Source organism: Cetorhinus maximus, unplaced genomic scaffold, assembly GCF_964194155.1.
Source record: "Cetorhinus maximus unplaced genomic scaffold, sCetMax3.hap1.1 HAP1_SCAFFOLD_2973, whole genome shotgun sequence".
Lineage (NCBI taxonomy): Eukaryota > Metazoa > Chordata > Chondrichthyes > Lamniformes > Cetorhinidae > Cetorhinus > Cetorhinus maximus.
In genome coordinates, this window is record NW_027598903.1 from 1 (window position 1) to 25,149 (window position 25,149).

At 61.5% G+C, this 25,149-nt stretch overlaps 1 protein-coding gene across 1 annotated transcript; it reads left to right on the forward strand.

Moving 5' to 3' along the window:
* Nucleotides 1-1,958: 1,958 nt before the first annotated feature.
* Nucleotides 1,959-23,608, forward strand: espl1 (extra spindle pole bodies like 1, separase; the record flags this gene model as incomplete). Its single annotated transcript, XM_078537776.1, has 14 exons — nucleotides 1,959-2,680; nucleotides 2,924-3,266; nucleotides 3,468-3,629; nucleotides 3,804-4,020; nucleotides 8,776-8,975; nucleotides 10,811-10,941; nucleotides 11,472-11,594; nucleotides 15,595-15,750; nucleotides 16,084-16,263; nucleotides 17,192-17,296; nucleotides 17,651-17,766; nucleotides 19,235-19,318; nucleotides 21,362-21,526; nucleotides 22,598-23,608. Coding segments are annotated over 14 exons (2,906 nt in total), but the record flags the coding sequence as incomplete, so codon positions are not given.
* Between the last annotated feature and the right edge of the window lie 1,541 nt (nucleotides 23,609-25,149).

A 25,149-nucleotide genomic window follows, 5' to 3' on the forward strand; every position in this document is an offset into this window, starting at 1 on the left:
GGTGCTGCTGCTCCTCGAGTCCTCGGCAGGTCAGTCCCTGTCCCCGGGGGCTGGGGGGAGGGGAGGGATAGACTGACTTGGGGGGGGGGGAGGGAGCTGGGGATGGGCAGGGGACTGGGGAGTGGGAGTGGGAGAGGGGGTGGGGGAGGGAGCTGGGGAGTGAGAGAGGGGGTGGGGGAGGGAGCTGGGGAGTGGGAGAGGGGGTGGGGGAGGGAGCTGGGGAGTGGGAGAGGGGGTGGGGGAGGGAGCTGGGGAGTGGGAGAGGGGGTGGGGGAGGGAGCTGCGGAGAGGGAGAGGGGGTGGGGGAGGGAGCTGCGGAGAGGGAGAGGGGGTGGGGGAGGGAGCTGCGGAGTGGGAGAGGGGGTGGGGGAGGGAGCTGGGGAGTGGGAGAGGGGTGGGGGAGGGAGCTGCGGAGAGGGAGAGGGTGTGGGGGAGGGAGCTGGGGAGTGGGAGAGGGGGTGGGGGAGGGAGCTGGGGAGTGGGAGAGGGGGTGGGGGAGGGAGCTGGGGAGTGGGAGAGGGGGTGGGGAGGGAGCTGGGGAGTGGGAGAGGGGGTGGGGGAGGGAGCTGGGGAGTGGGAGAGGGGGTGGGGGAGGGAACTGCGGAGAGGGAGAGGGGGTGGGGGAGGGAGCTGCGGAGAGGGAGAGGGGGTGGGGGAGGGAGCTGCGGAGAGGGAGGGGGGTGGGGGAGGGAGCTGCGGAGAGGCAGAGGGTGTGGGGGAGGGAGCTGCGGAGAGGGAGAGGGGGTGGGGGAGGGAGCTGCGGAGTGGGAGAGGGGGTGGGGGAGGGAGCTGCGGAGAGGGAGAGGGGGTGGGGGAGGGAGCTGGGGAGAGGGAGAGGGAGAGGGGGTGGGGGAGGGAGCTGCGGAGAGGGAGAGGGGGTGGGGGAGGGAGCTGCGGAGAGGGAGGGGGGTGGGGGAGGGAGCTGCGGAGAGGGAGGGGGGTGGGGGAGGGAGCTGCGGAGAGGGAGAGGGTGGGGGAGGGAGCTGCGGAGAGGCAGAGGGGGTGGGGGAGGGAGCTGCGGAGAGGGAGAGGGGGTGGGGGAGGGAGCTGGGGAGTGGGAGAGGGGGTGGGGGAGGGAGCTGCGGAGAGGGAGAGGGGGTGGGGGAGGGAGCTGGGGAGAGGGAGAGGGGGTGGGAGAGGGGGTGGGGGAGGGAGCTGCGGAGAGGGAGAGGGGGTGGGGGAGGGAGCTGGGGAGTGGGAGAGGGGGTGGGGGAGGGAGCTGCGGAGAGGGAGAGGGTGTGGGGGAGGGAGCTGCGGAGAGGGAGAGGGTGTGGGGGAGGGAGCTGGGGAGTGGGAGAGGGTGTGGGGGAGGGAGCTGCGGAGAGGGAGAGGGGGTGGGGCAGGGAGCTGCGGAGAGGGAGAGGGGGTGGGGGAGGGAGCTGCGGAGAGGGAGAGGGGGTGGGGGAGGGAGCTGGGGAGTGGGAGAGGGGGTGGGGGAGGGAGCTGGAGAGGGGAGAGGGAGAGGGGGTGGGGGAGGGAGCTGCGGAGAGGGAGAGGGTGTGGGGGAGGGAGCTGGGGAGTGGGAGAGGGTGTGGGGGAGGGAGCTGGGGAGTGGGAGAGGGTGTGGGGGAGGGAGCTGCGGAGAGGGAGAGGGGGTGGGGGAGGGAGCTGCGGAGAGGGAGAGGGGGTGGGGGAGGGAGCTGGGGAGTGGGAGAGGGTGTGGGGGAGGGAGCTGCGGAGAGGGAGAGGGGGTGGGGGAGGGAGCTGCGGAGAGGGAGAGGGGGTGGGGGAGGGAGCTGCGGAGAGGGAGAGGGTGTGGGGGAGGGAGCTGCGGAGAGGGAGAGGGGGTGGGGGAGGGAGCTGGGGCTCTGGGCAGGGGGACTGGGGAGTGGGAGAGGGGGTTGGGGTCGGGGGGGGTGGGGGTTGGGGGTGGTGGTTAGAGGGGTCGGGGGTGTTGGAGAAGAGAGGGGAAGTGGATGTAACCGGTAACAAAGCCTTTTCTCCGTCCCTCCCTGCAGATTACTCCTCGGAGAGCAGAGCGAGAGGCCGGGGCCGAATCCAGCCCCGGAGAGGGCGACTGGTGGAGAGGCAGCGAGGGCAGAGTGGGGAGGGGGAGACGGACAGGGAGGAGCCCCCCGATTTCCTCCGGGTGCGGCCCCTCTCCAGCGTCCAGGCGGTGAGCGGGCTGGGGTCCGGGTGGGCCCAGGCCGCCTCCCCCGTCCTGAAGCCCCGGCCCAGCCCCTACCCGGCCCCCCTGCGCCACCCCGCCGGCTGCCCCTGCCCCCTCTGCTCGGACCTGCCGCTGACCGCCACCTGCCTGAGGTGGGCCCTCGCCCGGGGCCGGCTGGAGGGGGAGAAGGGGGAGGAGGGCAGGAGGCTGCTGGAGGCCGTGCGGGAGCGCTGCTGGGAGCAGGGCGCCCGCTTTGCTGGCTCCATGCGGGCCCTGGCGCTGGGGGCCCTGCAGGGGGCGGTCAGGGGGGTCCCGGGGAGGGAGCCGGAGGCGCCGCTGGTCACCCTGGGCCCCCTGAGCGGCATCCTAGCCCAGACCTACTCCCAGTCGGCCTGGCTGAGCCTGGGCTCGGACCCCCCCTCTCGGACCTGGCAGCTGCTGGAGTCCGGCCTCCGCTGGTTCGGCCAGAGGGGCCCCGGCTCCTGGGGCCTGGAGCACAGCCGGGCCGTCCTGCTCCTCACCAGGGCGGCCGCCATGGTGGCCCAGCTGGCCTCCCGGCGCCGCTGCGGGGTGCTGGAGCTCTTCCCCATCTGGGGCTGGCGGAGGAGGCGGGAGGGGGAGAGGGAGGAGGAGAAGAAGGAGGAGGAGGTCCAGCCCTCCCGGCGAACGGCGGGCAAGCAGAAGGCCCGGCCCGCGGCCCCCCTCTGCACCCCGGCCCGGACGGCCGAGGTACCGCGCGCGCCCCCCAGGGGGCAGCGTTTCGAGGTGTTGGAGGAAGAGCCCCCTGCTGCCCCACCCCCACCCCTACCCGAGGTCCGGGTCTCGGCCCGGGTCCGCACGCGCCTGAGGAAGAGGTTCGACGACAGCGACGTGGAGAAGGAGGAGGAGGAGGAGCAGCAGCGTGAGGATGCGCCACAGCCCGCACGTGGGAAGCAGCTGGGCCCGCTGCCCCGCGGGGGGCGAGGCGCGAGGCAGGGCGCCGCCAAACACCCGAGGCAGAACCGCTCGGCTGCCCGGAAGGCCCCGGCCCCGGCCCCGGCGGGGCGGCCGGAGGAGGCGGCGAGAGGAACCAAGAAGCGGGCCGGAAGGAGGAGGAACACGGGGGCGACGGGAATCGAGGTTCTCTCCACCTCCGACACGGAACAACAGGAACAAGGTGAGGGAGAGGAGGCTTTCCTAGTAATCCCAGGGAGGGTGAATGTCTCTGGGTTAGGGCGGGGGGCTGGAGGGTCGGGGGCCGAGTGGAGAGGGAGAGGAGCCACCAGTGACGTTACCTAACTCTCTCTCCCCCCCCGTCTCTCTCTCTCCCTCCCCCTCCCTCCCTGTCTCTCTCTTCCCCCACCCCCCCCACCGCCAGGCCCCCCGAGAGCGGCGGTGTTGGACGTCCCCGAGTGTGAGGTTCTGAGACGCTGCGATTCGACCCTGAACCCCGGAACCCCCATGGCGGCCGTCGAGAGGGAAGGCCGACGGGCTCAGCGCAGACCGAAGCCCCCGACCGCCCCGTTAACACCCCCCGCAGGTTAGTGTCGGGGTAAGGGGAGACCTCACTGTGCCTGAGGGGGGCCTGTGGGAAGGGGTCTCTCTCCGTACCGGGTGGGGGGCGTTAACGGGAGCGATTGACAAGTTACTGAGGGGGGGGGAATGTTCTCGCGATGGGGGGATTCTCATCTCTCTCTCTCTCTCTCCGCTCCAGACGCTGCCGCTGACCTGGAGGCTGTGTCCAGCTGCCTGTCCCAGGCCTGCTCGGCCGTCAGGCACTGCCCGCCCAGCGCCCTGTACCCTCGGTTGTGCCAGCTGATGGCCCTGTGCCAGGGGACCCGCCAACCCTACACCACCGCCTACCTGCTGAGCGAGTCGCTGGCTGTCACCGCCCGGCACCAAATGAGGCAGAGCCTACACCGCAAATCCCAGTAAGACCCACACCCGTGAGCGAGGGGGTGGGGCGGGCGAGGGAGCCGAGCGGGGCAGGAGGGGGGGTGATGGGGGGGTGAGGGGGAGGCTGGTGAGGGGCCTGAATCTCAGCATCGAGCTCGGGCTGAATGGATGGACAGGTCAGGACCAGGCAGAGGGATTCCTGCTCATCCTCTGCCTGGGCCAACGAACCCTCACTGCAGAGACTCAGGGAAATCGGATTCTAGACCGACTACCCTGGGCTGAGTGGGTGGGTGGGGAGAGTGGACAGGGTCTGGGTAAGGGACTGGGTGGGTGGGGGAGAGTGGACAGGGTCTGGGTAAGGGACTGGGTGGGTGGGGGAGAGTGGACAGGGTCTGGGTAAGGGACTGGGTGGGTGGGGGAGAGTGGACAGGGTCTGGGTAAGGGACTGGGTGGGGGGGGGAAGAGTGGACAGGGTCTGGGTAAGGGACTGGGTGGGGGTGGGGGAGAGTGGACAGGGTCTGGGTAAGGGACTGGGTGTGGGTGGGGGAGAGTGGACAGGGTCTGGGTAAGGGACTGGGTGGGGGTGGGGGTGAGTGGACAGGGTCTGGGTAAGGGACTGGGTGTGGGTGGGGGTGAGTGGACAGGGTCTGGGTAAGGGACTGGGTGGGTGGGGGAGAGTGGACAGGGTCTGGGTAAGGGACTGGGTGGGGGGGGGAAGAGTGGACAGGGTCTGGGTAAGGGACTGGGTGGGGGTGGGGGTGGACAGGGTCTGGGTAAGGGACTGGGTGGGTGGGGGTGGACAGGGTCTGGGTAAGGGACTGGGTGGGTGGGGGTGGACAGGGTCTGGGTAAGGGACTGGGTGGGTGGGGGTGAGTGGACAGGGTCTGGGTAAGGGACTGGGTGGGGGGGGGGGAAGAGTGGACAGGGTCTGGGTAAGGGACTGGGTGGGTGGGGGTGAGTGGACAGGGTCTGGGTAAGGGACTGGGTGGGTGGGGGTGAGTGGACAGGGTCTGGGTAAGGGACTGGGTGGGTGGGGGTGAGTGGACAGGGTCTGGGTAAGGGACTGGGGGGGTGGGGGTGAGTGGACAGGGTCTGGGTAAGGGACTGGGGGGGTGGGGGTGAGTGGACAGGGTCTGGGTAAGGGACTGGGGGGGGGGCGCGGAGAGTGGACAGGGTCTGGGTAAGGGACTGGGTGGGTGGGGGAGAGTGGACAGGGTCTGGGTAAGGGACTGGGTGGGTGGGGAGAGTGGACAGGGTCTGGGTAAGGGACTGGGTGGGGGGGAAGAGTGGACAGGGTCTGGGTAAGGGACTGGGTGGGTGGGGAGAGTGGACAGGGTCTGGGTAAGGGACTGGGTGGGGAGGGAGAGTGGACAGGGTCTGGGTAAGGGACTGGGTGGGTGGGGGAGAGTGGACAGGGTCTGGGTAAGGGACTGGGTGGGGGGCGCGGTGAGTGGACAGGGTCTGGGTAAGGGTCTGGGTGGACAGTGGACAGGGTCTGGGTAAGGGAGTGGGTGAGGGAGAGTGGACAGGGTCTGGGTAAGGGTCTGGGTGGGTGGGGGAGAGTGGACAGGGTCTGGGTAAGGGACTGGGTGGGGGTGAGTGGACAGGGTCTGGGTAAGGGACTGGGTGGGGGTGAGTGGACAGGGTCTGGGTAAGGGACTGGGTGGGGGTGAGTGGACAGGGTCTGGGTAAGGGACTGGGTGGGGGTGGAGAGTGGACAGGGTCTGGGTAAGGGACTGGGTGGGTGGGGGAGAGTGGACAGGGTCTGGGTAAGGGACTGGGTGGGGGTGGAGAGTGGACAGGGTCTGGGTAAGGGACTGGGTGGGGGGGGGGGAGAGTGGACAGGGTCTGGGTAAGGGACTGGGTGGGGGGCGCGGTGAGTGGACAGGGTCTGGGTAAGGGTCTGGGTGGACAGTGGACAGGGTCTGGGTAAGGGAGTGGGTGAGGGAGAGTGGACAGGGTCTGGGTAAGGGAGTGGGTGGGGGTGGACAGGGTCTGGGTAAGGGACTGGGTGTGGGTGGGGGTGAGTGGACAGGGTCTGGGTAAGGGACTGGGTGGGTGGGGGTGAGTGGACAGGGTCTGGGTAAGGGACTGGGTGGGGGTGGAGAGTGGACAGGGTCTGGGTAAGGGTCTGGGTGGGTGGGGGAGAGTGGACAGGGTCTGGGTAAGGGACTGGGTGGAGAGTGGACAGGGTCTGGGTAAGGGAGTGGGTGAGGGAGAGTGGACAGGGTCTGGGTAAGGGACTGGGTGGAGAGTGGACAGGGTCTGGGTAAGGGAGTGGGTGAGGGAGAGTGGACAGGGTCTGGGTAAGGGAGTGGGTGGGGGTGGACAGGGTCTGGGTAAGGGACTGGGTGTGGGTGGGGGTGAGTGGACAGGGTCTGGGTAAGGGACTGGGTGGGTGGGGGTGAGTGGACAGGGTCTGGGTAAGGGACTGGGTGTGGGTGGGGGTGAGTGGACAGGGTCTGGGTAAGGGACTGGGTGGGTGGGGGAGAGTGGACAGGGTCTGGGTAAGGGACTGGGTGGGGGGGGGAAGAGTGGACAGGGTCTGGGTAAGGGACTGGGTGTGTGGGGGAGTGTGGACAGGGTCTGGGTAAGGGACTGGGTGGGGGAGGGAGAGTGGACAGGGTCTGGGTAAGGGACTGGGTGGGGGTGGGGGAGAGTGGACAGGGTCTGGGTAAGGGACTGGGTGGGTGGGGGTGGACAGGGTCTGGGTAAGGGACTGGGTGGGTGGGGGTGGACAGGGTCTGGGTAAGGGACTGGGTGGGTGGGGGTGAGTGGACAGGGTCTGGGTAAGGGACTGGGTGGGGGGGGGGGAAGAGTGGACAGGGTCTGGGTAAGGGACTGGGTGGGTGGGGGTGAGTGGACAGGGTCTGGGTAAGGGACTGGGTGGGTGGGGGAGAGTGGACAGGGTCTGGGTAAGGGAGTGGGTGGGGTGGGGTGAGTGGACAGGGTCTGGGTAAGGGACTGGGTGGGTGGGGGTGAGTGGACAGGGTCTGGGTAAGGGACTGGGTGGGTGGGGGTGAGTGGACAGGGTCTGGGTAAGGGACTGGGTGGGTGGGGGTGAGTGGACAGGGTCTGGGTAAGGGACTGGGGGGGTGGGGGTGAGTGGACAGGGTCTGGGTAAGGGACTGGGGGGGGGGGCGCGGTGAGTGGACAGGGTCTGGGTAAGGGACTGGGTGGGGGTGGAGAGTGGACAGGGTCTGGGTAAGGGACTGGGTGGGGGGGGGAAGAGTGGACAGGGTCTGGGTAAGGGACTGGGTGGGTGGGGAGAGTGGACAGGGTCTGGGTAAGGGACTGGGTGGGGGGGAAGAGTGGACAGGGTCTGGGTAAGGGACTGGGTGGGTGGGGAGAGTGGACAGGGTCTGGGTAAGGGACTGGGTGGGGAGGGAGAGTGGACAGGGTCTGGGTAAGGGACTGGGTGGGTGGGGGAGAGTGGACAGGGTCTGGGTAAGGGACTGGGTGGGGGGCGCGGTGAGTGGACAGGGTCTGGGTAAGGGTCTGGGTGGACAGTGGACAGGGTCTGGGTAAGGGAGTGGGTGAGGGAGAGTGGACAGGGTCTGGGTAAGGGTCTGGGTGGGTGGGGGAGAGTGGACAGGGTCTGGGTAAGGGACTGGGTGGGGGTGAGTGGACAGGGTCTGGGTAAGGGACTGGGTGGGGGTGAGTGGACAGGGTCTGGGTAAGGGACTGGGTGGGGGTGAGTGGACAGGGTCTGGGTAAGGGACTGGGTGGGGGTGGAGAGTGGACAGGGTCTGGGTAAGGGACTGGGTGGGGGGGGGGGAGAGTGGACAGGGTCTGGGTAAGGGACTGGGTGGGGGGCGCGGTGAGTGGACAGGGTCTGGGTAAGGGTCTGGGTGGACAGTGGACAGGGTCTGGGTAAGGGAGTGGGTGAGGGAGAGTGGACAGGGTCTGGGTAAGGGAGTGGGTGGGGGTGGACAGGGTCTGGGTAAGGGACTGGGTGTGGGTGGGGGTGAGTGGACAGGGTCTGGGTAAGGGACTGGGTGGGTGGGGGTGAGTGGACAGGGTCTGGGTAAGGGACTGGGTGGGGGTGGAGAGTGGACAGGGTCTGGGTAAGGGTCTGGGTGGGTGGGGGAGAGTGGACAGGGTCTGGGTAAGGGACTGGGTGGAGAGTGGACAGGGTCTGGGTAAGGGAGTGGGTGAGGGAGAGTGGACAGGGTCTGGGTAAGGGACTGGGTGGAGAGTGGACAGGGTCTGGGTAAGGGAGTGGGTGAGGGAGAGTGGACAGGGTCTGGGTAAGGGAGTGGGTGGGGGTGGACAGGGTCTGGGTAAGGGACTGGGTGTGGGTGGGGGTGAGTGGACAGGGTCTGGGTAAGGGACTGGGTGGGTGGGGGTGAGTGGACAGGGTCTGGGTAAGGGACTGGGTGGGGGTGGAGAGTGGACAGGGTCTGGGTAAGGGTCTGGGTGGGTGGGGGAGAGTGGACAGGGTCTGGGTAAGGGACTGGGTGGAGAGTGGACAGGGTCTGGGTAAGGGAGTGGGTGAGGGAGAGTGGACAGGGTCTGGGTAAGGGAGTGGGTGGGGGTGGACAGGGTCTGGGTAAGGGACTGGGTGTGGGTGGGGGTGAGTGGACAGGGTCTGGGTAAGGGAGTCAATGGCGGTGGACAGGGTCTGGGTAAGGGAGTGGGTGGGGGTGGACAGGGTCTGGGTAAGGGACTGGGTGGGGGTGGACAGGGTCCGGGTAAGGGACTGGGTGGGGGTGGACAGGGTCCGGGGGGTCTGGGTGCGGACTGGGTGCTGCTGTGTACTAACCAGTGTCTGCTTGTCTATCCCACAGGAAGATGAAGAAGGAACAGGGCCGTGATGTGACAGAGAGACTACACATGCTGACTCTGTGCGATGACCCTGACTCTGAGCCCCGCTCCCAGTATCTCTCTGAGCTGGACTCTCTGTTTGAGTTCAGTGTCACTGAGTCTGCACACTGGCCCCAGGAGGAAACAGTCACCTTTAAAAAACAATTGCAGCAGATCCCGGACGGTAGGTACAAACTAAAGAGGTTAATATTGTTCATTGTCTTGTGTATGTCCATCTGTCTGGCTCCACACTGTCCATTAACAGCTCTGTCCTGTCTGTGTGTGTGTGTGTCTGGCTCCACATTGTCCATTAACAGCCCTGTCCTGTCTGTGTGTGTGTGTCTGGTTCCACACTGTCCATTAACAGCCCTGTCGTGTCTGTGTGTGTGTGTGTGTCTCGTTCCACACTGTCCATTAACAGCCCTGTCCTGTCTGTGTGTGTGTGTCTGGTTCCACACTGTCCATTAACAGCCCCGTCCTGTGTGTGTGTGTGTCTGGTTCCACACTGTCCATTAACAGCCCTGTCCTGTCTGTGTGTGTGTGTGTCTGGTTCCACACTGTCCATTAACAGCCCTGTCCTGTCTGTGTGTGTGTGTCTGGTTCCACACTGTCCATTAACAGCCCTGTCCTGTGTGTGTGTGTGTGTGTGTGTGTCTGGTTCCACACTGTCCATTAACAGCCCTGTCCTGTCTGTGTGTGTGTGTGTCTGGTTCCACACTGTCCATTAACAGCCCTGTCCTGTCTGTGTGTGTGTGTGTGTGTGTCTGGTTCCACACTGTCCATTAACAGCCCTGTCCTGTCTGTGTGTGTGTGTGTCTGGTTCCACACTGTCCATTAACAGCCCTGTCCTGTCTGTGTGTGTGTGTCTGGTTCCACACTGTCCATTAACAGCCCTGTCCTGTCTGTGTGTGTGTGTGTGTGTGTGTGTCTGGTTCCACACTGTCCATTAACAGCCCTGTCCTGTCTGTGTGTGTGTGTGTCTGGTTCCACACTGTCCATTAACAGCCCTGTCCTGTGTGTGTGTGTGTGTGTGTGTGTGTCTGGTTCCACACTGTCCATTAACAGCCCTGTCCTGTCTGTGTGTGTGTGTGTGTGTGTGTGTGTGCGCCTGGTTCCACACTGTCCATTAACAGCCCTGTCCTGTGTGTGTGTGTGTGTGTGTCTGGTTCCACACTGTCCATTAACAGCCCTGTCTGGTGTGTGTGTGTCTGGTTCCACACTGTCCATTAACAGCCCTGTCCTGTCTGTGTGTGTGTGTGTGTGTGTGTGTGTGTGTGCGCGTCTGGTTCCACACTGTCCATTAACAGCCCTGTCCTGTGTGTGTGTGTGTGTGTCTGGTTCCACACTGTCCATTAACAGCCCTGTCCCATGTGTGTGTGTGTGTGTGTGTGTCTGGTTCCACACTGTCCATTAACAGCCCTGTCCTGTCTGTGTGTGTGTGTGTGTGTGTGTCTGGTTCCACACTGTCCATTAACAGCCCTGTCCTGTGTGTGTGTGTGTGTGTGTGTGTGTGTGTCTGGTTCCACACTGTCCATTAACAGCCCTGTCCTCCTGTGTGTGTGTGTGTGTGTGTGTCTGGTTCCACACTGTCCATTAACAGCCCTGTCCTGTGTGTGTGTGTGTGTGTCTGGTTCCACACTGTCCATTAACAGCCCTGTCCTGTGTGTGTGTGTGTGTCTGGTTCCACACTGTCCATTAACAGCCCTGTCCTGTGTGTGTGTGTGTGTGTGTGTCTGGTTCCACACTGTCCATTAACAGCCCTGTCCTGTCTGTGTGTGTGTGTCTGGTTCCACACTGTCCATTAACAGCCCTGTCCTGTGTGTGTGTGTGTGTGTGTGTGTGTGTGTCTGGTTCCACACTGTCCATTAACAGCCCTGTCCTGTGTGTGTGTGTGTGTGTGTGTGTGTGTGTCTGGTTCCACACTGTCCATTAACAGCCCTGTCCTGTCTGTGTGTGTGTGTGTGTGTGTGTGTAGTTGGTTCCACACTGTCCATTAACAGCCCTCTCCTGTGTATCTAGGTGTGGTGGTCTGCCTCTTGACTCTGGTCAGTGTCTCCCCACGAGGAGACTCTGGGGAGCTGCTGTTGCTGTCCAGGCTGCAGAAGGGGAGGATTCCGGTCACAGTACAGATACCAGCGGCGCAGGATGCGGTGAGTGAGTTGAGGCTGGCGGAAGGGAGAGGCGTGTGGCCTGTGGTGGGTTTTGTAAACTCGGAATCGCGGAATTCGAAACGCACACTGGGCTCTGCCTGACCCACGGTCTCTGTCGCGAGGCTGTGGGCTCCAGCCCCTGTAAATCCTGCCTGTGACAGTCTTTCAGATCAGACGTGAGAAACCGAGGCCTCATCTTCCCTCCTGGGTGGATTGAAGAGATCTCATGGCCGCTATTTCGATGAGGGAAGGGACAGTGACGGGGGGTGGGGGAAGATTCCCTCGGTGTCCTGGGTACCAGTAAAAACCAATGATGTGGTCGGTATCATGTGGCCGTTTGTGGGAGCTTGCTGTGCACAAATCGGCTGCTGCTTTCCCGACTTTAGACCGGTCACTCAGGTCAAAAATGTTACTGCCATGTCTGAAGAGTTTGGGGACATGCTGAGGTGGTGAAAGGCATTGGAGAATTACAAGTCGTTCTCTCTCTCTCTCTCTCTCTTATTTCTGCATTGTTTCCACTCCTCGTACAGGTATCGGTGAACTCGCTGTTGGGGCAGTTTGACACAATTCTCAAGGAGCAAAAAGAAATCAGCAATTTGACCGAGCTGAAAGCCTGGTGGGATGGTCGCTCATCACTGGACCAACGCATGAGGGTACGGGAGTGGGGGGGGTGTGTGTGAGGGGGTGTCTGAGAGTCTGGGTATCGCTGCTGGTGGGATGGTCGCTCATCACTGGACCAACGCATGAGGGTACGGGAGTGGGGGGTGTGTGTGTGTGTGTGTGTGTGGGGTGTGTCTGAGAGTCCGGGTATCACTGCTCGTGGGATGGTCACTCATCACTGGACCAACGCATGAGGGTACGGGAGTGGGGGTGTGTGTGTGTGTGTGTGTGTGTGGGGTGTCTGAGAGTACGGGTATCACTGCTGGGATGGCTGCCTCTGTCTGTGGGGATCTCTCTGCCCCCCTGTCTCTGCCTGTGTGCGTATGTGTATAGAACACATGTTAACATGTTAACATATGAATTGGGGCCTGCAGTAGCCCTCGAGCCTGCTCCCTCATTGTGGCCTTAACTCCGCTTTCCTGTCCATCGCCCCCACCATAACCCTCCACCCCCTCGTCGATCAGAAACCCGTCTAACTCGGCCGTGAATATATTCACTGACCCGGCCTCCGCTGCTCTCTCTCGGGGAGGGGGGAGAGAATTCCACAGACTGACCACCCTCTGAGAGAGGAAATTCCTCCTCGTCTCCGTCTTCAACGGGAGACCCCTTATTCTGAAACTGTGCCCCCCCCCTCCCCCCTCATTCTCGATTCCCCCACGAGGGGAGGAGGGGAAAACATCCTCTCAGCATCCACTCTGTCCAGCCCCCTCCTCCTCTCAGAATCTGATCTGTTTCAATAAGATCACCTCTCGTTCTTCTAAACTCCCAACGGGGGACAGGGCCCCAACCTGCTCAACCTTTCCCCGTGAGACAAACCCCCCTTCGTCCCAGGGATCAACCCAGTGAACCTTCTCTTGAACTGCTTCAGGTGCATTTATATCCCTTAAGTAAGGAGACCAAAACTGTACACAGTACTCCAGATGTGCCCCCACCCCCTCCCAAAACGCCCTGTACATCTATAGCAAAACTTCCCTACTTCTATGTTCCCATTCCCCTCCCAATAACCAACAACACTCCATTTGCCTTCCTGATCACTTGCTGCATCTGCGTACTAACTTTTCCTGATTCATGTACCAGGACACCCAGATCCCTCTGTAGCTCCGAGTTCCGCAATCTCTCTCTCTCTCTCTCTCTCTCTCTCTGTTTAAATAATGTGCTGCTTCTCTATTCTTCCTGCCGTTCCCATTTTCCCACATCCACCTGCCAAATGTTTGCCCGTTCGCTTAACCGATCGACATCCCTTTGCAGACTCCTCGTGTCCTCTTCATAACTCAGTCCCCTACCCCTCTTTGTGTCATCGGCACGTTTAACACATTCAGCTCCTTGCTCTGAGTCATCGATGTGGATTGGAGATTAGTTGTGGCCCCGACACTGATCCCTGTAGCACTCCACTCATCTTGTCAACCCGAAAATGACCCATTTATGCCTACTCTCTGTTTCCTGATAGCTAGCCAATCCTCTATCCATGCTGATATGTCAGCCTCTGGCACTATGGGCTCTTACTTTGTACAGTAACCTTTGAACTGGCACCTTATCAAACACCTATTTGGAATCCAAGTACGGCACATCCACAGGTTCCCCTTTATCCACGTCGCTTGTTACTTCCTCAAAGAACTCCCAGTAAATTACACAGCGTCACAGAATCTCGACAGCGCAGAAGGAGGCCATTCGGCCCATTGAGTCTGCACTGGCTCGCTGAAACAGCATTCCACCTAGTCCCCCTCCCCTGCCTTATCCCCCATAACCTTGCACATTCTCTCTCTCCAGGTAGCAGTCCAATTCCCTCTTCAACACCTGGATCGAACCTGCCTCCACCACCCTTTCAGGGGAGCTCGTTCCAGACCCCAACCACCCTCTGGGTGAAACGTTTTTTTTGCCTCGCATTGCTGCTTCTCCTCCTTTTGCCCATTATTTTGAACCTGTGCCCTCTGGTTCCTGATGTCCTCTCGAGTGGGAACAGCTTCCCACTCTTTACCCTGCCCGTACCCCGCAGGATCTTGAATACCTCTATCTAGTGTCCTCTCAGCCACCTTTTCTCCAAGAGAGAAGCAGCCCCAACCTCTCCAATCTACCCACATAGCGACATGTCCATCCCTGGTATCAGTCAAACACTCTTTCCACCTTCACTAAAACCATAGATAAAAACAAAAAGCTAAAAGCTACTGCGGATGCTGCAAATCCAAAACAAAAACAGAACCACCTGGAAAAACCCAGCAGGTCCGGCAGCATCGGCGGAGAAGAAACCAGCCAACGCCTCGAGTCTTCACGACCCTTCGGCAGAACTGAAACCATGTTGACTCTGCCTGATTACATTGAGATTTTCTGATTCCCAATTATAAGGAGGACCCTTCCTTAGTAATCGACTCCAGCGATTTCCCCTACCACAGATGTTAAGCTGAACTGGCCTGTAGTTTTTCCTGCTTTCTGGGATCATACTCGCTATTTTCCCAATCTGACTGACTGGACCTTTCCCAGAACCTGGGGGGTTTTGTAAAATGTACCAGGACCATCTCGGGCAGCCACTTCCTTTAAGACCCTAGGACGAAGTCCATCAGGACCTGGGGGGCTCCTCAGCTTTGAATTCTAATCACTTTCTCCCTCCCCTTTCCCTGGCGATTGTAATCGTTTTTAAGTTCCTTCCTCCCTCCCTTTCACCCCCTGATTCACGATTATTTCCGAGAAGTTATTTGTGTCTTAACAGTGAAGACAAAGACTCAAAAAATGTCTGTTCGATTTCCTTACTTTCCATTATTAATTCCCCATTCTCTCTCACTCCCTCTCTCTAGAGGACCAACGCTCACTTTAGTTACTTTCTGTTTTTAAGTTCCTGTAGAAACAACTTCTGTCTGTTTTTATATTTCGAGCTAGCTTTCTCTCTCAGACTCTAATTTCCATTTTTTTTTTTTACCCAACTCTTTGCTGGTTTTTAAGTTCTGTCCAATCTTCTGACCTGCCACTAACCTTCGCAGAATTGTAGCTCTTCCTTTTCAATTTGATGCCATCTTCAACTTCATTAGCCCCAGGTGGTTCCTTACTCAGGAAGCCTTGCTTTCTCCCTGGACCATCTCTTTGCTGAGTGTTATGGAAAATCTCGGGAAATGTCCACCACGGCACCTCTACCGTCCTGCCCTCTAACCTAATTTCCCAGTACGCTTTGGCCAGCTCTGTCATTGCCTTTTTTATTTAGATTTAAAACACTCGTTTTAGACCTCCCCTTCTCACCCTTTAAATTGAAATGTGGAATTCAACCGTATTATGATCACTGTTACCGAGAGGCTCCTTCACCTATCAGCTCATTAATTCATTCTGTCTCATTGCACGTCAGCAGGTCTAGAATAGTCTGCTCTCTGGTTGGCACTGGAACATGCTGCTCTACGAAATGGTCTCAAAAAGTATACGGTGAACTCATCTTCCAGGCTACCTTTGATGATCTGGTTTGCCTGATCGATGTGTAGATTAGAATCACCCCATGATTACTGCCGTACCTTTCTCACAAGCCCCCATTATCTGTTCCTGTTTAGCCCGTCCTCGGTGTGGTTGGGGGTGGGGGGGGGCCTATAAGTGATTTCTTATCTTTACCCAAACTTATTCTACATCTTGACAAAAGCAAAATGCTGCGGATGCTGGAAATCTGAAACAAAATCAAAAATAGCTGGAAAAACTCAGCAGCCCTGACAGCATTTGTGGAGAGGAAGACGGGAGTTAACCTTTCGAGTCCGTGTGACTCGTCTTCAGATGTTATTCTACATCTTGATCTTTAGAACGAAGGTTATCTCTCACTATTGTACACCAATGTGCCATCCTTAAATAACGGAGCTACCCCACCACCCTTTCCCAGCTTCCTGTCCTCCCGGAATGTCACGTTACCTTGAATGTTCCGGTCTCAGCCTTGGTCACCTTGAACTCTGGCTTAATCTGCTGGCACACTCTCACGTCTGTCTGTCTGTCTCTCTCTCTCTCTCTCTCTGATTCTGGCCTTTGTTGACTCTGCAGCAATTGGTGGAATCGCTGGAGACCGATGTCCTGGGCTGCTGGAAGGGGCTCCTCTTGCCTGGCTCGGGGGACCCCCAGCTGGAGTCGGAGGCTGCGTCTCTCCGTAGACTCCTCGCCGACAACAGTTGCGAGAAGGTGGAGGAGGAGCTGATAAAGGTACAAATCCAGACTCCCCAATTCAACCGGCGGCGAGTTTCTGGGTTGTGTTGGGGGTGGGGGGGGGGGTGGGTGGTGGGGTAGTGGGGGTGTATCTTTGCGAGGGAGAGGAGTCTGACGGTGAGCCCCAGTGGGGGTTGGCGGGGTGGGGTAGCGGGGTGTATCTCTGCGAGGGAGAGGAGTCTGACGGTGAGCCCCAGTGGGGGTTGGCGGGGTGGGGTAGCGGGGTGTATCTCTGCGAGGGAGAGGCGTCTGACGGTGAGCCCCAGTGGGGGGTGGATTGGGACATGGATCTATCGCGATTTAATCGAATGTGTTTATTTTATTGTTCAGGCTGCTCTGGGCGCCTCCCGTCTCCTGACCCCGCACGATATCCAGACCCTCGCCGACGAGCTGTGTGGGGGCGCGGTGCCCGAGGTGAGGTTGCAGTTAGAGGGAGCCGTGCACCGGCTGAAGGTTCGGACTGACCAGCCCTCCGCCCGGTCCTCCCAGCTCGTTCTGGTATTGGACAAGGTAAAAGCGGGGAGGGTGTCGGAGATTAAATGACACCGAGGCATCGATTCGTACGTAGAAACCCCAGTTACTACCTGTGCACAAGGGAGAGCGTTACAGCGAGAGCTATTGTACCGTCTCCAAGCAGAATACACACACACTTGCTTAAAAGCATTTTACAGCCGATCAGTAAACCTTGCACATCCCAACCCGCTTATTCGCATACGTTAACCGACCAGCCCCTGTTGTAGTTAATTCCCATTCCCACCACACCAACTGCGGTGCCTACACACTCTGTTAGCACAACATCGATGACATTGGGCCTGAGGGGAATGTCTCGGGGCTCATCCTACAACAATGGTCAGACATGATGGTATTGTTCATCACGGTCTCTTAGGCCTAGACATTCAATTCAATTTCTCCATCAACCCTTTTAGTACTAAGTGGGCTCCCTATTTGTCTAGGCCACCACAGGACGGGGGCGGGGGGGGTCCTGAATTGGCATGGGGGATCTCGGGCTCCTTTCTCTTGTGCTGCTTGTTCTACTTAATATTAAACCCCTTACCTGCCTGCCTGACCGCGCCCCCCCCAAGAGACTGGGACTAGACCCTGACTGACTGACGGGGTGAGTGCTGAGCTACGCCCAGTGATCGGGTGAGTGTGGGTAGATCCTGCCCTTGGGGTGGTGGGTGGGGTGTGGTTGGGGCAGGCGGGGGTGGGGGGAAGGTTTTAATCCTGGGGCGGTGTGGGGGGGTCAGGGGTGGGGGGGAAGCGAGTATTTGATGGGGATGGTGGTGAGGAATTTGGAGAGAGACTCCAGTGGTGTGGATCCAGGGTTGTGGCTGTATTTCTGAGGGTCGTCTCCCACTCCCTGTATCCCACTTTCACCCCTCTGCCCAGGGGGCTCTGCGTCTCCCGGATTAACCCTTTCCTTGTGTGTGTTTGGCAGCACCTCCAGAGGCTCCCGTGGGAGAGCATCCCCTCGCTACGAGCTCACCGCGTCTCGAGGCTGCCGTCGTTCCAGTTCCTCCTCGGCTACGCGGCCACTGGAAAGGTAGGTGGGTGGGTGGGCGGACGGGTGGGTGATTCTCTCCCGCCTCTGCTGAAGCCCCTCCCTCCCCCCTCCACTAGTCACCCAGCCGCTCCGGATTCTGACTCTCCACGTTTTCCCTCTCACTCTGCCGCTGGTATTCCACCGCTCCCTGTCGGGTTTGCTTGTCACTGTGCCCCTCGCTCTCTCTCTCTCCCCCCCCTCTCCCCGCCCAGCACGCTCGGTCTCCCGCTTGGTGTGAGCTGACGGTCACCTCCCTTTATCTGTCCCCTGTGTCCATCTCTCCCCGGATACGCTCAGCTGTAGCTGATGTTCTAACCGTAGCGTCTCTCTCTCTCTCTCTCTCTCACACACCAGCACCGGCTCAGGTCCGTACTGACGGAGGGCGTGAACCCCAGCAGCGTTTTCTACGTCTTAAACCCTCAGGGCAACCTGCCCAACACAGAGAAGACCTTCAAGGACTGGTTTCAGAGGTCAGTGTCAGAGAGGGCCCCAGACCCTCTGGGGTGGTGGGGGGAGCAGGGGGGTGGTGATGGTGTAACGGCCTGGCGTCTGTCTAGACTGCCACATGGTGTCTGAGGAACACAATACTTCTAGTGTTTGATGGGAGGGGGGGAGAGAGTCACCAAGAGCTGGATCCTACAGTCTCTGTTATTGCTGGGTGGGTGAGCTGCCTTCTTGAGCCGCTGCAGTCCCCGTGTGGTGTAGGTACACCCACAGCGCTGTTAGGGAGGGAGTTCCAGGATTGTGACCCGGCGACAGTGAAGGAACGGCCGATTATATTCCCAAGTCGGGATGGTGAGTGGCTCGGGAGGGGAACTTGCAGGTGGTGGTGTTCCCCATGTGTCTGCTGCCCTCGTCCTTCTAGATGGTAGAGGTCGTGGGTTTGGGCGGCGCTGTCGAAGGAGCCCTTGGCGAGTTTCTGCAGTGCATCTTGTAGATGGTACACACACTGCTGCCCCTGTGCGTCGGTGGTGGTGGAGGAAGTGAATGTTGGTGGATGGGGTGCCCCATCGAGTGGGGCTGCTTTGTCCTGGACGGTGTCGAGCTTCTCGAGTGTTGTGGGAGCCGCACTTATCCAGGCAAGTGGGGAGTGTTCCATCACACTCCTGACTTGTGGCTTGTAGATGGTGGACAGGCTTTGTGGGGGAGTCAGGAGGTGAGTGACTCTCCGCAGGATTCCCAGCCTCTGACCTGCTCTTGTAGCCACAGTGTTTATATGCCTGGTCCCAGTTCAGTTTCTGGTCAATGGTGACCCCCAGGATGTTGATGGTGGGGGGGATTCAGCGATGGTGATGCCATTGAAGGTCAAGGGGGCGATGGTTAGAGTCTCTCTTGTTGGAGATGGTCATTGTCTGGCACTTGTGTGGTGCGAATGTTACTTGCCACTGGTCAGCCCTGAGTCTGGATATTGTCCAGGTCTTGCTGCATTTGGACTCGGGGCTGCTTCAGTATCTGAGGAGCCGCGAATGGTGCTGAACATTGTGCAGTCATCAGTGAACATCCCCACTCCTGACCTTATGATGGAAGGAAGGTCATTGATGAAGCAGCTGAAGATGGTTGGGCCGAGGACACTACCCTGAGGAACTCCTGCAGTGATGTCCTGGAGCTGAGATGACTGACCTCCAGCAACCACAACCATCTTCCTTTGTGCTGGGTATGACTCCAACCAGCGGAGAGTTTTCCCCCTGATTCCCATTGACTCCAGTTTTGCTCGGGCTCCTGGATGCCACACTCGGTCAGACGCAGCCTCGATGTCGAGGGCAGACACCCTCGCCTCACTTCGGGAGTTCAGCTCTTTTGTCCATGTTGGAACCAAGGCTGTAATGAGGTCAGGAGTGGAGTGAGGGTTAGCGTTCTCTGTTTTAAATGCTGCACCCCTCCCAGACCCTGAGCCAGTGATTCTCTCTCTCTCTCTCTCTCTCGCTTTTCTAACTACAGGAGAGCTGGATGGGAAGGTGTGGTGGGATGTGGACCTACTGAGCAACAGCTGCGGTCCGTGCTGAGTAACCGGGACCTGTATCTGTAAGTGACTCTCCCACCTCTCTGTCTGCACGGGACTGAGGGACGTTAGTGGCAAACTACCAGTGTGATTGGAAAGGAGGAGGGGGGGTTGTGTGTGGGAGCGAGGAGGGGGGGGTGGGTGTGTGGGAGCGAGGAGGGGGGGGGTGGGTGTGTGGGAGCGAGGAGGGGGGGGGGGTGTGTGGGAGCGAGGAGGGGGGTGGGGGTGTGTGGGAGCGAGGAGGGGGGGTGGGTGTGTGGGAGCGAGGAGGGGGGGGTGGGTGTGTGGGAGCGAGGAGGGGGGGGGTGGGTGTGTGGGAGCGAGGAGGGGGGGGTGGGTGTGTGGGAGCGAGGAGGGGGGGGTGGGTGTGTGGGAGCGAGGAGGGGGGGGTGGGTGTGTGGGAGCGAGGAGGGGGGGGTGGGTGTGTGGGAGCGAGGAGGGGGGGGTGGGTGTGTGGGAGCGAGGAGGGGGGGGTGGGTGTGTGGGAGCGAGGAGGGGGGGGGGTGTGTGGGAGCGAGGAGGGGGGGGTGGGTGTGTGGGAGCGAGGAGGGGGGGGTGGGTGTGTGGGAGCGAGGAGGGGGGGGTGGGTGTGTGGGAGCGAGGAGGGGGGGGTGGGTGTGTGGGAGCGAGGAGGGGGGGTGGGTGTGTGGGAGCGAGGAGGGGGGGGTGGGGTGTGGGAGCGAGGAGGGGGGGGTGGGTGTGTGGGAGCGAGGAGGGGGGGGTGGGTGTGTGGGAGCGAGGAGGGGGGGGTGGGTGTGTTGGGAGCGAGGAGGGGGGGGTGGGGGTGTGGGAGCGAGGAGGGGGGGGTGGGGGTGTGGGAGCGAGGAGGGGGGGTGGGGGTGTGGGAGCGAGGAGGGGGGTGGGGGTGTGGGAGCGAGGAGGGGGGGGTGGGGGTGTGGGAGCGAGGAGGGGGGGGTGGGGGTGTGGGAGCGAGGAGGGGGGGTGGGGGTGTGGGAGCGAGGAGGGGGGGGTGGGGGTGTGGGAGCGAGGAGGGGGGGGTGGGGGTGTGGGAGCGAGGAGGGGGGGTGGGGGTGTGGGAGCGAGGAGGGGGGGTGGGGGTGTGGGAGCGAGGAGGGGGGGGTGGGGGTGTGGGAGCGAGGAGGGGGGGGTGGGGGTGTGGGAGCGAGGAGGGGGGGTGGGGGTGTGGGAGCGAGGAGGGGGGGGTGGGGGTGTGGGAGCGAGGAGGGGGGGGTGGGGGTGTGGGAGCGAGGAGGGGGGGGTGGGGGTGTGGGAGCGAGGAGGGGGGGGTGGGGGTGTGGGAGCGAGGAGGGGGGGGTGGGGGTGTGGGAGCGAGGAGGGGGGGGTGGGGGTGTGGGAGCGAGGAGGGGGGGGTGGGGGTGTGGGAGCGAGGAGGGGGGGGTGGGGGTGTGGGAGCGAGGAGGGGGGGGTGGGGGTGTGGGAGCGAGGAGGGGGGGGTGGGGGTGTGGGAGCGAGGAGGGGGGGGTGGGGGTGTGGGAGCGAGGAGGGGGGGGTGGGGGTGTGGGAGCGAGGAGGGGGGGGGTGGGGGTGTGGGAGCGAGGAGGGGGGGGTGGGGGGGGGGGTGGTGTAGGGGGGGTGGGGTGGTGTAGGGGGGGTGGGGTGGTGTGGGGGGGGGGTGGTGTAGGGGGGTGGGTGTGTGGGAGCGAGGAGGGGGGGGTGTTGGGGGGGGGTGGTGTAGGGGGGGTGGGGTGGTGTGGGAGCGAAGGGGGGTATGTGGGAGCGAGAGGGGTGTGTGTGTTGGTCTGAGTTTCCCCCTCCCTCACCCTCTCTAACCTGCTGTGTGTGTGTGTGGGGGGGTCTGAGTTTCCCCCTCCCTCTCTAACCTGCTGTGTGTGTGTGTTGGTCTGAGTTTCCCCCTCCCTCTCCCTCTCTAACCCGCTGTGTGTGTTGGTCTGAGTTTCCCCCTCCCCCTCCCTCTCTAACCCGCTGTGTGTGTTGGTCTGAGTTTCCCCCTCCCTCTCCCTCTCTAACCCGCTGTGTGTGTTGGTCTGAGTTTCCCCCTCCCTCACCCTCTCTAACCCGCTGTGTGTGTTGGTCTGAGTCGACCCCTCCCTCTCTAACCCGCTGTGCCACCCTCCTCCCCGCAGGTACGCGGGTCACGGAGCTGGTGTCCGCTTCCTGGAGGGCCAGGAGGTTCAGAAGCTGAGTTGCCGAGCTGCCTCGCTGCTGGTCGGGTGCAGCAGTGCCGCCCTGGCCCTGCGCGGGGACCTGGAGGGAGCGGGGATCGTCTTGAAGTACATGATGGCCGGGTGGTGAGTGACCGCTCGCACGGACCGGGGATAATCGACAGCGGGGGGCGGTTGGGGGAGAATGAATCCTCTGTACGCGCGGGGAGTTGCTGAGATCTCGAACGCTCTGACTAACAGCCATTCAGCGAGTGACCGGGAAGGTTAATGCAGGGGTGGTGGTTAGTGCGAGGGGAATGGAATATAAAAGTCTTGCCCCAGTTGTACAGGGCGTTGGTGAGACCACACCCGGAGCCCTGGGTCCAGTTCCTGGTCTCCTTACTTAAGGGAGGGGGACGTACTGGCATCGGAGGCCGTTGGGAGAAGGTTCACTGGGGCTGATCCCTGGGACGAAGGGGAGTTTGTCTCATGGGGAAAGGTGGAGCAGGTTGGGGCCCTGTCCCCCGTTGGGAGTTTAGAAGAACGAGAGGTGATCTTATTGAAACAGATCAGATTCTGAGAGGAGGGGGGAGATGCTGAGAGAGGGGGGAATATAGAGGGGGTGGAGGGCGCAGTTTCAGAATAAGGGGGGGGGTCTCCCATTGAAGACGGAGAGGATGAGGGGTTTTTCTCCGAGGCTGGAGAGTCTTTGGGACTCGGTTCCCCGCAGAGCGGTCCAGGCCGGGCGGGGGGGGGTCAGTGAATCGGTTTAAGGCAGCGGTCGGCAGATTCTCGATCAGGGAGGGGGTGAAAGGCTGCTGGGGGTGAGGTGGGAGGGGGTTTAACAGTCAGATCGGCCGTGATCTTATCGAATGGCAGACCAGACTCGGAGGGGCCGAATGGCCTCCTCCTGATTCGCCTGTTTGTATGGAGGAGGCGGCAGGGAACAGGTTCCACAGGAACTCTGAAAAGGGGCAATTGGATAAGCGCAGGGGGGTGTGTGGGGTGGGGGGGGAAGAGTGGGGGTGAACTGGAGGGAGCTGGCACAGGCCCGATGGGCAGAATGGCCGCCTCTCGTGGCCTACAGTTCTGGTTTTAACCCAGTTCGCAGGCTTGCCCGGTGGCCCCTGCACCCAGCCGGTGGGTGTGAGGGGTCCCGGGGGGGTGGGGTAATCCGGTCTCTGTTCCTGTAACCTACCCTCCGTTCTCTCTGCCCAGCCCCTTCTTCCTGGGGAACCTGTGGGACGTGACGGACAAGGACATCGACCGCTACATGGAGCAGCTGCTGAGAAGCTGGCTGGAGGCCGGCCCCAACGCCCCCATCCTGGACTACGTCTCTCGAGCCCGGCAAGCTCCCAAGCTGAAGTACCTGATAGGGGCGTCTCCTGTGGTGTACGGGCTGAGTGTCTCCCTGCAGTGACCAGGCGGGGTCCGAGTGAGGGGGCGAGTAGGGTGGGCGATGACAATCAACACAGATTCTCCGAGTGGCACCAAGCGAGAGGGGTGGGTGGGAGGTTAGAGGGACGACATCTACAAGCCGCTTCGATCGAGAGGAAATGGGGGAAGAGGTGCTCTATCCCCGAGGCCTGTCCCTCGAGGGGCTGTATCCCTGAGTACTGTCCCTCAAGGGAGGAGTGACTGTATCCTCGAGTCCTGTCCCTCGAGTGGGGAGAGGGGCTGTATCCTTGAGTCCTGTCCCTCGAGGGGAATGAGGGGAGAGGGGCTGTATCCCCGAGTCCTGTCCCTCGAGGGGCTGTATCCCTGAGTCCTGTCCCTCAAGGGGGGAGTGACTGTATCCTCGAGTCCTGTCCCTCGAGGGGAGAGAGGGGCTGTATCCCCGAGTCCTATCCCTCGAGGGGGGAGAGGGGCTGTATCCCTGAGTACTGTTCCTCAAGGGGGGAGGGGCTGTATCCTCGAGTCCTGTCCCTCGAGTGGGGAGAGGGGCTGTATCCTTGAGTCCTGTCCCTCGAGTGGGGAGAGGGGCTGTATCCCTGAGTCCTGTCCCTCGAGGGGCTGTATCCCTGAGTCCTGTCCCTCAAGGGGGGAGTGACTGTATCCTCGAGTCCTGTACCTCGAGTGGGGAGAGGGGCTGTATCCTCGAGTCCTTTCTGTCGACACAGAGGGAAGCGATGAGCTGCATCTCGGAGCGGGAACTGGGAACTGGTCTTTTAAACCTGTATTTTAAATATTGTTTTGTAAATTGTAAATAAAGATTATCTAATGAAGGTTATTTCTCGGGGTGTGTGTGTGTTTTGTGACACACTGCACGGCAGCTGATGCTCCTTATTACTGTCACCCTGTGTAACTGATTCTGTAACACCTCCTGTCCGAGGGGAAACCGGAGCGAGCAAGTTTCCAGTCTGTGTGATCCACACCCCATCTTTCAGAGCTGTGAACTCTCTTGTCTCTCTCTCTCTGTCTCTCTTCTCCCCCCCCACCCCCCACCCCCCACCCTGGTCTCTCCCCCAGGAGTGGATGGGAGGAGGGGGCAGCAGTTCAGGGAGACACGGGGTCTGCACCAACGGTGGAGGCTGGTATAGGAGGAGCAGAGAGCTCACCCCATCCACAAACATTCACTCCCTCCTCCACCACCGACGCACAGGGGCAGCAGTGTGTGTACCATCTACAACCTCTACCGCCTAGAAGGACGAGGGCAGCAGACACATGGGGAACACCACCACCTGCAAGTTCCCCCTCCCGAACCACTCACCATCCCGACTTGGGAATATATCGGCCGTTCCTTCACTGTCACCGGGTCAAAATCCTGGAACTCCCTCCCTAACAGCGCCGTGGGTGTACCTACACCACACGGACAAAATCCTGGAACTCCCTCCCTAACAGCGCCGTGGGTGTACCGACACCACACACGGGGACTGCAGCGGCTCAAGAAGGCGGCTCACCCCCCCCACCCCCCCCCACCACCACACCTTCTCAAGGGGGCAATTAGGGATGGGTGATAAATGCTGGGCCCAGCCCAGCGACGCCCGCATCCCCTGTGAATGAATAAGAAAAAATCTGTGGGGGTCGGGTTGGTTGGGGTTGGAGAAGGTTGGGGTTGGAGAAGGTTGGGGGGTGGGGGGGTGGTTACTGAGGTCAGGGTTAGGGGTATTTATGTTTTGGGGGTTACTGAGGTTATTAGTTCCTCCCCGTGCCGGCGGCGTCTGCAGTTCCTCCTCCCCGCCTCCCAGCGTCGCTCGCTGGGAGTGTCTGCAGTTCCTCCTCCCCGCCTCCCAGCGTCGCTCGCTGGGGGTGCCTGCAGTTCCGCCTCCTGGCGGCGCCCGCTGGGAGTGTCTGCATTTCCTCCTCCCCGCGCCGGCGGTGCTCTCTGGTGGTGTCTGCAGTTCAGCCTCCCGGCGGCGCTCGCTGGGAGTGTCTGCAGTTCAGCCTCCCGGCGGCGCTCGCTGGAAGTGTCTGCAGTTCCGCCTCCCGGCGGCGCTCGCTGGGAGTGTCTGCAGTTCCGCCTCCTGGCGGCGCTCGCTGGGAGTGTCTGCAGTTCCGCCTCCTGGCGGCGCTCGCTGGGAGTGTCTGCAGTTCCTCCTCCCTGCCTCCCGGCGGCGCTCGCTGGGAGTGTCTGCAGTTCCGCCTCCTGGCGGCGCTCGCTGGGAGTGTCTGCAGTTCCGCCTCCTGGCGGCGCTCGCTGGGAGTGTCTGCAGTTCAGCCTCCCGGCGGCGCTCGCTGGAAGTGTCTGCAGTTCCGCCTCCCGGCGGCGCTCGCTGGGAGTGTCTGCAGTTCCGCCTCCCGGCGGCGCTCGCTGGGAGTGTCTGCAGTTC